General features: G+C 39.9%; 1 gene segment (V, D, J or C); it reads left to right on the top strand.

Moving 5' to 3' along the window:
- The first annotated feature begins 1938 nt into the window (after window positions 1–1938).
- Window positions 1939–2505, top strand: LOC111756539 (immunoglobulin kappa variable 1-16-like). The segment is given in 2 exon segments: window positions 1939–2004; window positions 2114–2505. Coding segments are annotated over 2 exon segments (447 nt in total).
- Window positions 2506–11454: the final 8949 nt, after the last annotated feature.

The raw sequence follows: 11454 nt of genomic DNA, 5'->3' as shown, positions 1-11454 counted from the left end.
CTTTCCATAGACATGGCCTCTCTCATTGTGACTCTTGTGGCCATTTGAATTTATGTCAGTCTGATCAGGTCTCCCACTCTCAAATTTCTTAAGTGAGAGAGCAACATTAACTACTATTTTCATTCAAGTTGTGTATTTGTCACTTAGTGGAATGATACTAAGCACTTATGTCTCATCCCGTCATACAATCTATCAAAGACCTAAATGTAAGACCTGATTCATTAAAACTACTAAAAGGAATCATAGAAGACACTGAAAGAGGCAATGATTCTCTGACTGAGACCCAGATAATTCATAAAACAGAAACCAGACCAGACAAATTATGTTGCTTCTCCACAGCTAAGGAAACACTGAGCAGAGAGAAGACACTGCATACAGAGCCGGTTTAGACCTTTGCCAGCCATTCATCTGAAGAGTAATAGCAGAGGAAACTCAAGAAGCTTAAAAAAGACCATATAAATTATTTTTAAAAGTTCAAATATTCTCAAGTGAAGATGTATAAGTGATTAGTACAATATGTGAAAAAATGTTCATATGTTTTGCCATCAGAAAAATGCAAATTAAAACAACTTTGAGACTTCAAACTACTCAGAATGGTTATAAAAGCAAAATAAATAAAGGTCAAAATAAAATAAAATTGCTTTTGAATTTAATGCATAAAAGAAATCTTTATAAAATATTTTGCTGATGTGAATTAGAAAGGATGCTATGGATGACAGTATAACAGCACCCCAAAAAACTGAAATTATAGCTACTATAAGATTCAGCTATGCCACTTCTAAGTGTATACCCAAAGAAAATGAAGACAGCACACAATATAGATGTTAACATGCTCATTTTATTGCTGCCATATTCATCAAACTCACTGCTAAGGAGTCAAACAGGTACAGGACAGAGGGTTGCACCCTGGAATAGCCCCTCACCTGCTAGACCAGCCTCTTCCCAGGATCCTCCAACATCATCTGCCCTCTAAATGGCTGCAGGGTCCAAAAGATCTGAACTGAATTCACCAGGGACGTGTTGGCAGGGGTTGCATCTCAGGGAAATTTCCCAGGTGACATGCTTTTATATGCTTTGTTGAAAAAAAAATTGAGTTTAAAGCATCTAGATTGCAGAACTCATGCTTAACTTGTTAGGGCTCTTATAATTGGATAAAAGAACAGATAATTTTGATGCATTTATCACGTCTGACACCACTGGTCAGCCTTCCATGCTGATGAAATTTGAGTACTACTGTCAGATAGAAGAAAGACAGAGTTAAAGACGGGACGGGATCCTCAAACAAATGATAATGGGCATCATTTTAGTCCAGTGGAATAACAGCGATCTGCACTTTTGAATAACATTAGATCTCTTAGGGAAAAACATTCAGTAAAGGAGTGCCTTGTTTTTCCTGGGCATCTGAAGTAGATTAGTTGACACTCAACAGAATGGTCCAAGGCTATTACAAAATGATTTTGAGTAAATCTAAGGTGGTGCTGGGACTTTGCTCATTTAAAAAAATCAGTTCTGTAGCCACAGATATGTCCTAAGTAGAGCATGTAATATCTTCCTGCCTCTAACAGAAACATTTGCTAGTAAGTTGAAAGTTTACTTGCCATGATTTTTTAAATATTGTTTCCAAAGTAAAGCATTCTAAAAAGTCTTTCTGTGTCTATGAAATTGTTTATGTATCTAAATCTAGATTCCTTGTGTGCTGTCACATTTCCCCACATATTCTCAGTAAAAAAACATTCCTTAGAAGAAATACATTTTGGAGGCAAATCTGTGGTCTCCTGGTGTGACACGGGACACCTGTGGATACTGGGTGAGTGATGAGTTACTGAGGTGTGACAGCACTACAGCTGTGTCCCACTCTGCCCAGCTCCTCATTTGCATGTCCCTAAAGCATAGACACTTAACAGGCTGTTCACACCCTGCACAGGACTCAGTCTGAGATTGGACACAGCATGGACATGAGGGCTCCTGCTCAGCTCCTAGGGCTCTTGCTGCTCTGCCTCCCAGGTAAAATAGGACAGTGACGTAGTACACATTCAAGTGTACACATTCAAGGCAAAAACTTTTCTAATATGATTAGTCTGATGGATTTTTGTTTTTATGTTTCCAATATCAGGTTTCAGATGTGACATTCAGATGACCCAGTCTCCATCTTCTCATTCTGCATCTGTAGGAGACGTTGTTACCATCAATTGCAAGGCCAGTCATAACATAGGCAGCTATTTAGCCTGGTATCAACAGAAACCAGGGAAAGAGCCTAAATTTCTGATATATTATGCATCTAGATTAACATCTGTGATCCCCTCCAGGTTCAGTGGCAGTGGATCTGGGACAGACTTCACTCTCACCATCAGCAGCCTGCAGCCTGAAGATGTTCTAACTTATTTCTGTCAGCAGCATAATAGTTACCCTCTCACAGTGATACAAGCCATAACAAAAACTACCCAGAGAAGCAGAAGTGTGAGGCTGGGCAGCCCCATTGCTCTTTCTGACACCTTTAGCTGTTGAGAGTGTTTCTGAGATGCAGCCATTCTTTGAGGAACACTGGGCACCATAACTCTTTTCCCTTTTACTCAGCCCCAGTCATGCATACATAATGATATTCTGATTTATCTTTTCTTTGTACTGGGGATCAAACTCATGACCTGGTACTTGCTGGGAAAGTGCTTCTACTACTGAGACAAACCCCCAACTTATTCTTCAGACTTGTAAAGGGCTCAGATCATTGCACTCAAAACAGTTATGTTTCAATAAGAGTGGGGCTTCTTACAGCAATAGACAAGTCACAGTGGGAATTTCCAAGTACACTTTAGGAGAGGGACCTGGTGTCTACTCTGTCATCCCTAACTGGCTAAGTGGGTCAGGCACTCTTATAATTTTGTTCCACAAATAGAATATTCTATGATGTTTTCCCAGAAGACTGATCATATCTATTACTGAAATTGCAGACCCTGAACCTTCTGGTCCTCAGACCTCTCTGGGAACCCCAGGTTTGGATACCAATGCTGACAGCTGCCCTGAAACAACAGGTGATTATCCACTCATCTCTCTGTGGTGCCTGCTACTATTAAATCCTCTTTTGCTGGTCTCTGAAATCATGCAGGACTCTCAGCAGAACAGTTTTGGACCATGAGGTCCTGTTAGGAATTTTAGTAATATCTCAGTTCACGAATGCTCCCATTTACAAACAATTCAGTTTGCAACAAAAGCATTTGGGAACATTTTGCTTCACTTTGCCAACTCTACATCAGAAGACAAACACAACCATAGCTATCTTCCTTTCACAAACACAAAAGCAAACAGCTTCCCCCAATTAGTAAAATGATTCACAAACCAACGCACCACCATTTATAAGAAATCATATAACAAGAAGAAATTCCTAGACATGAACTTCCCTACTTGATGGTGAGTTTGTATGTGTGTGTGTGTGTGTGTGTGTGTGTGTGTGTGTGTGTGTGGTACCAGGGATCAAACTCACAACTGCATGCTTTGAGGGCAAACAGTTATGCTGCTGAGCTAAATCCTTGACTCTGATAGTAAGCTTTTAAGGACACAGTGATCCAATGTTGTCACTCATGCTCTTCGATATCTCCTGGATATAGGTTGAAACTCAATCTGAGGAATGAGAGTTCAAGTATTATTGGCAAGTTTGGTATTTTATTTAAACACTTCATTGAAATACATTTTAAAGATGTAAGGAGAAATTACTAAAATCATTTAACACTGCTCTTAAGCAAATGGATAAATTTAATCAAAATTCATTAAACATGACATCTCCCTTTTCCTTAAGAAGCAAAGGACAGCTATTCAATTTCAATACAGAACACAGAAGTGTCATTTACATTTCAGCTTAAATTGCAAGACAGCAGCCTGTAGTTGACATCTACTGACCAGTGCTGGCATTAAAAAAGGCTCTGAACATGCTTAGGAAGCTCTGTTTAAAGGAGCACTAACCCTATACATACTAGGCATAATATTAATCAGTTAAGGATTTTTCCTTATTTCTAAACTAAGGTAAGCCAAGAAATTTAGTATTCATGAAAATATAGAAAAGTCTTTAAAACATCTCATTGACTAAGAATGATGAAACCAAATCTATAGGTATGTCCATAGTTTGGATAACTGAGCTCCCACAGTGAGTCCTCTTCATAGACACGTTCCACAGTGAATGGAAAGGGCTAAAGAGAGAGGCAGAGGCAGGAACAGTGTTCACTCTCCACATTAGGGATCTATTGCCTGAGTACCCCACTGCTTACTTCTGTCTCCAAACACTGAGGATACCACCCACAGTAGTTGAGTCCCAAACAATAACCTCCCATGAGGTAGCTGCAGAACCCTGCACTCCAATATGCCTGTTCTCAGGGGCTGATCTGAACCGAAACAGTTGGACACAGTCAGGAAATAGCCAGGAAGGCACAGCTCCAGGGAACTTAACACAGACTGCGTGCACCCCTTTCTTCTGCACTGCTCCCTCCTGTGTCTTAAGTCATAAAAGGTACTTCAAAGACATAGGCCCAACTACTCAATCAATACATACACACATACATACATACAAATCAGTATTAATTCCTTCCTCTATCTTTGCTGGTTCACATGTCTCTTTTTTGAATTTCCTCCAGTCATTTGGACATCTCCTTCATCTTTCCAGGTGCTTTGCTTTCTTTCTTCTCAGTCCCTAGCTTTAGGTAGATGCAGGGCATTTGCAGCAGTGGCCCAGTCAGCCTCAGCTTCACTTCCTATTTGCCCCTGGGTGAGAAGAGGCTAACGGGCTCCTGCCCTGACAGGTTGTCTAACTTTCCCTTTGCTTGGTGATGCTGAACTTCACCTTGTGATTCCTGGCTGTCATCTTGCCTCCATCACTCTGTCACTTTGGGGTCTTCCCCTGGTGGGATGCTGAGTCCCTTATTTTCAGTACTTTTTCTTCATAGCTAAGCCTGCTTCAGTCAGGAATCTGTTCTCCAGCCAGGGTGTTAGCATTTTCTCATTCCTGGAAAAAAAAAAGCTAAAGAAATGCTTTAAAAGATTCAGTAGGATGAACAGACATGAAAGAAATAATTTTCAGGTAGAAGTAAAATGACCACCAGTGGCCCACTGGACATGATTTATGTGTAGGGAGGATGATGAGGTAAGAAATTAGGAAACGCTATGTAATTTAATTAACTATCTTTAATATGCTTTAAATTGACTGATAATATCAACACATGATTCCATTATAATGAAACAGAATATGTCATTGATGTTCATAACAGGCATTGCTTCAAAGTCAGTCATGGGGAATTGAGTCTATACTATAGCTATTAATTGACCTAGGGATTCTGATAGTCAGGGAAGTTATTATTAGATAAAGGTTTTTATTAGTCTATTGCTTATTGACCAATATTCAGGAACAGTTTAGCAATACTGATTATACTGGGTTGTCTGTTCTCATTTTCCCAACATGACCATCTGTGGGGAAGTGAATTTTTCGGAACAATACACACTTCTATGTTTCCCTAAAAAATTCATCAAACCTGTTCTCTCCTGAGATTTGGAATTCAGTAAAGGAGAATCCAACACTACACCTACAAGGAGACTGAGAGAGCGGTGACTAACAGAAAAACAAAAGAAAGATACTGCAAGCAGTTAAAAGCATTAGAACCACAACTCTGGGTTTTCAGGAATTTTGAGGGCCATGAGTAAGAACTGTATACTTTACAGCAGAGGTCCTATGAGAGAGCATTGGAGAATCAGTTTCCAGTATGACTTTCTCTATCAGAATCCCTAAGTCAATTAAAGCATATAGTTTAGAATCAGATTTCCTATGCCTGCCTCCAACAGCGTCTGGTAAGAATGCCTATGGCTTTTTCTGTATGGCTGTAAGTTCCATGTGATGCAACAACCAGTATTCTCCAAATATGACTTTTTTTTTTTTAATGAAACATAGAAAAGCATTGTCAGGTCTGTGATGCCGAGAGTGAGCAGAAAAGTCTTAGGATACAGATGAGACCCAACTGCTTCTGCTAAGAAGATGTTTTAGTGATCATCAAAACATCATTTTATTTGAGAAGCTCTCTCATCAGCAGGCGAAGACACCAGAGGAACAGCAGTGGCAAACCAGTATGCCCATTGGCTTTTCTGGCTGGTTTATGTTATGGCTTGTATTGCTGTGGGACGATGCTCAATAGTACTGCTAACAGTAATAAGTTGCAAAGTCTTCAGGCTGCAGGCTGCTGAGGTAAGAGTGAAATCTGTCCCAGATCCACCACGGCCAAATGTTAACCCTAACCCTAACCCAAACCCTAACCCTAACCCTAACCCTAAACCTAACCTTAACCCTAACCCAAATTTTCTACAGCATAGATCATCAGTTTAGGAGCTTTTCAAGGTTTCTGTTGATACTAGTGTAAAACAATATTAAAACCCTTACTCCATTCCTCCATGGTCAGTGGTCACATGTTTAAAGCCTGTGTACAAAGATTCTGCACATCATCTTGGGGGCTTGAGCTTCAAATGAACTTGCTCGCCCCTGATCTGTGAGAATTGGTTTGAGCACTCTGCATCCAGGGTATGCATCCTCCCTCTGGGCAGAAGCACCAGTCATTTTTGCCCCCCCTAGTCTCCAGTCTCACTGAGCTGCTGGTGATGCTTCTGGCCATACAGCCTCTTCATAATGCTCTTTGAAGTTAGGGTGGGCCTTTTTTGTCCCAATACAAACAGCAGATCACAGACTGTAGCATGTGTGATCTCAGCACAGTGACAATGCATGATTATAATAAGAGGTGAACACACCCCATCGTTCCTTGACAGGAACTGAAATATCTTCACAAAATTTTTTGTTTCCAAATTTGCTTCAGCTCCAATCCTCATCTTTGGTAGCTGGTATGATGACAGGGTCCCTAGTATCCATCTTCCCTTCCTGTGTCAATTTTTCCTCTTCCCTTTCACAAATTTCTGCATGTAGGGACTGTGCTGTCTGTCTGATAAGTCCTAGTGCTGAGAGAACTGACTTAAGAAAATAGACAAACCCTTATTCTTGGATGCTGTCTGTGCTCTGAAATCTTGTCAGTTCTAGTATGTCTATGAGTAAGTTGATTGAGAAAATTCATAAACCATGTATGTTTCCTTTACTATTCTTTCATTTATGGAAGTGAAGCATAATTTCTATCTCAGGGTCACAGTGTTACAGGCTCTTAATAAATAGGTATACAGTGTAAAATTTACATTTAGAATACAAGATGAGCCTCTGTTACATCTTCAGATGTTCTGCATAGAGATCTCCCATATCTCCAAGCTGCTCTATTTCATAATCTTCTTGAATTATTATTATTATTATTTTCGCTTCATTGAAGGGCAGTACTCTTAGTATTATTGAGAAGTGAAAGGTCCCCCTAATTGTCACTTGTTCTCTGGTGGGCACTTGGCTGTTTATTCTATCATAAGTATTTGCTGTACTCCGCAGTGGATTCAACCTTTTTGTGTTCAGAAGCAAAATGGACTGTTGGGCTGTTAGGCCTTCCTGGAAGAGGGTCACAGAGCACAAAATGCAGGGTGTGCACCAGCTTCCTCATCCTTCCTCGTCTCTCTACCTCCTGGCTTCACAGCCTGAGTGTCTTTCCTTGTGGCATGTACACCAGCTACTCTGTGTTGCAGAGAGGAACCATATGGAATAAAGCGATGAGTCAAAATAAACCTCTTTTTTAAAATGTTTAATGTGACATATTTTTGTTCCAAAAATGAAAGAACCATCACTAACGTGTTGCAGGCAACTGCCAACAACAACAGCACATCCTGGTGCTTTCAGGATAGGTCCCAGCTCTAAGGAATTAGGAGCTGTTATGTTATGGGGAGAGCCCCAGAGAATCTCTATTTATTGTAACAACTTCCTTGACTATCAATGCCCCTCTAATCCTCTTAATGGCCATTATTTAGAGTGAAAATGCTTGTATTACGAAATTCCTGATTGAAATATCAATAGTGAATTCTCTTTGACTATATGAATCTCAAGAATTGTCAAAAATTAAGTGACTGAGGTGCACCAAATTCTATTCTTAATAAAATCATGAGAGGAACTGTCAAGTCTGTGCTACTAGGAATGAGCAGACTTAATGCTCATGATGCAGAGAAGCTTCTCCACCTTTTTTTTTTTTTTTTTTTTTTTTTTTTTTTTTTTTTTTTTTTTTTTTTTAATCAGTACCATGGAAGGAACTCAGAATGCCTGCTTGCAAGGCAGGTGCTTATGCTGCTGAGCTAAATCCCCATCCCCTTCTCCGCCTTTTTCTACAAAGACATTTCTGTGATCATTAAAGGCTGCATATATTTGAAAAACACTCAGTTGGTGCAGCCATTAGAGATGCAGCTGGGGCAGCCCAGACTCACACTTCTGCTTGCGTGGACGGTTTATGTCATGACTTGTACTACTGGGGGAGAATAACTGCTATCCTATTGACAGTGATAGTTCCAAGATCTCCAGCCTACACAGCACTGATGATGAGAGTGTAATCTGTCCCAGATCCATTGCCACAGAACCTTAATGGGATTCCTTATCTCAAACTGTCTGCAGCATGGATCAGGAGTTTAGGAGCTTTCTCTTGTTTCTGCTGATACCAACTTAAGCTGTAGCCAGTATACTCACTATCCCTGCAAGTGATAATGACTGTGTCTCCTACAGATGCAGAAAAGAAGCTTGGAGACTGAGTCACCTGTATGTCACATGTGGCACCTGTAAAAGGAAACACAAAACTAAATATCCACACAATTAAACATTTTACAAGACATAGTTCCCTGAAGAGCCAGCAAATTGCCAGCGCTGTTCTTGACCTTGGAGCCAGAGCAGCAGGAGCCCCAGGAGCTGGGTGAGGGCTCTCCATTCCATGCTGTGTCCTGAAGGAGACTGACTCCTGCACTGGGTATGAGCAGGCTCTGAAGAAGTCCTCAGAACAGTGGGTTGTGCTCTAACTACATGGAAATTAACAAGGGTTTAACAGGGCTGGGCATAGCCACAGTGCCCAGAACACAGTTGTAGTAGGTGAAATCAGGGCCACACAGGTTTTCCTATAGACAATGAGTTTCTTCCACCATTTGCCTACAAGAAATATATAGGGACAATTTCAGAACTTCATTTGACCTGCAGCATAGATTAATAATCTAACTTGCAGTTGCATTAACATTATATAATAAAATATTTATAAAGAAGACATTAAATATTTTAAATTATTTTCTCCCTTAGATCTTTTCTGATTTCAACTTTAGGTACAAAGGTAATCATTTAACATTAGGACAGCCCTCTTTAGAAGAGGGTTAATCATGTATATTGATGAAACCTAGAAAAAGAATTGATCCTCTGATATATGACACTTTTACCTCTGTCCCCAGATCCTAAGGAACCAACTCTCCTTCAGTATCTCTGCTTCTAGCTTGTGGACACTGAGGATATTAATACTTAGCTACAGATGGCCAGACTATGATGAGAAAATTGCACAGTCCTTCTGCAACCTCTTGGGACCTGAACTTGAAGGGAACCTGCTTGTCACAGACTTGCTAGACTACTGTTAAGAACTTCACATTGATAGTCCCCATCGGTTATCTCTGTGAATGAAACAGCCACTATTGAGGTCCTCAATTTCTTCACTTGAGTTGGATGATGATATATCATCAACCTCATCTCTTCCTCACAGTGATTCTGAAGGCAGCTCTTCTTGCACAGCGAGCAGACCATAGACCCTAGAGAGAGTGTCCAGGAACAACCTTGGTGCATGGCTGTGGGAAGATCTGCACCTACAGCCAAATCCTTGGCCTCTAATGAAATGATCCAGAGAAATTGTCTCTGTGTTTACAGGATTACTTCATATCCAGTCATCCTTCTTTTGAAGCTGGTATGTTAGAGGGCCCTTTTAGTATCAGTCTTCTCTTCCTGTTTCACTGTCCTCTTCCTACCTCCCTGTTTTCTTTCCCTTCTGTATTTTTCTGCATGTAGTAAATGTTAAATGAGAATTCTTAGAAGGATCTTACTAATATGATATTATTTTATACTAAGAGACAAGAATGCTTCTTCTACAACTGCCAAGGGCATCATTGTAGTGCCTTACTAATGACTCCTATGCTTCCATCATGCAAACTAAACCCCACAAACTCATTTATGTGTAACATTGGAAAGCAGAAAAAGAAGGCAACAAGCACTCTTAGCAAACTTCATTTGAAGTTTCCTTGAGATGCACTCATGTTACTTTCTGACCGCAGCTGTAATGCCAAAATATGAATGTTTTGTGCAAAACCACCTTGTCTCTCTCTCTCTTTATTTTTTTTTTTATTTTTTATTTTTTATTTTTTTTGGAATCAGAAAGGAAGAATCTGACATAAGCTTCAGTGAGTCAATATCCCGGTGTCTAGTGGCAGAGCTCCAACTGAGCATACAGAGCTGTGTCTGTGCTCTTCCTCTCCCAGCATTGGCAGCTGAACTTCTTTGTGGCTTTGGCCCCTCACTCCAGAGTTCCTCTGTGGTCACCAGGACTTGTTGCATTCTGTCTGTGTTAACTCTCCCTCTCTCTCTCTTGAATGGAACCTGCGACCCAGAGTTCTATTGCAAGGTAATCCCAGCATCTACAAATCCTTATTTCATAGCCAAAAAAGGACTTTTCTCATGTATGCAAATATATTCACAATCTCAGTGGGACAAAAAACCAGAAACAATACTAAATCTATTAAACAGCTAAAAGTCCAGCTATTCCTATGTATAAACACTCCAATATTTTTATTCCTCTCTCTCTCTCTCTGTTTCTCTCTCTCTCTCTCTCTCTCTCTCTCTCTCTCTCTCTCTCTCTGTTTCTCTCTCTCTCTCTCTCTCTCTCTCTCTCTCTCTCTCTCTCTCTCTCTTTTTTTTTTCTTCTCCTTTGGTCTCTTTTCCTCCACTTCTCAGCAGTCACAAAATACTTCTTTAGTGTATAGTCTTCAACCACGCCAATATTAGAGGGCCTCATACACTGGTACTTTGTGTGGAATTTGCTTAAAGTCCTCTATGTCATTGTTATTTTGCAGAAGGAAGAACACAAGCAAAAGTACCTCTACCCTGTCTGGAGACCAACTATCTGGGAGAAAATTAATAGGCTATGAATCATTTCATCTGTGACCTTCAGTCTCAAGGAGGCTATGAATGGACTACAACAAACAGCATTCATCTGACTCCATTTTCACACTTTCAGTTCACAGTGGACAGAGCATTTGGTGAGACATCAAAGTGGTGATTAAGTTGTTCCACAATTTAAAAAGACTATTATTTAATTTATTTTCAGTTAAATCCATTAAACATTTTGAAAAGCTTTCCACGTTTTATATGAGAATTGATTATTATGTGTCTTAATATTATATGTTAGCTCAGAACATGGAAGAAATTCATAAATTACCAATATTATGGTCATTTTGTTAAACTTCCCTTTAAATATAGCTTCACTTTATGTAGATTCACTGTTATCTTGATATGACCCA

The sequence above is a fragment of the Cavia porcellus genome, unplaced genomic scaffold (assembly GCF_034190915.1).
Source record: "Cavia porcellus strain 051 isolate PalLab524CR breed Dunkin Hartley unplaced genomic scaffold, mCavPor4.1 scaffold_18, whole genome shotgun sequence".
Lineage (NCBI taxonomy): Eukaryota > Metazoa > Chordata > Mammalia > Rodentia > Caviidae > Cavia > Cavia porcellus.
This window is presented reverse-complemented; position numbering and strand designations above follow the sequence as displayed.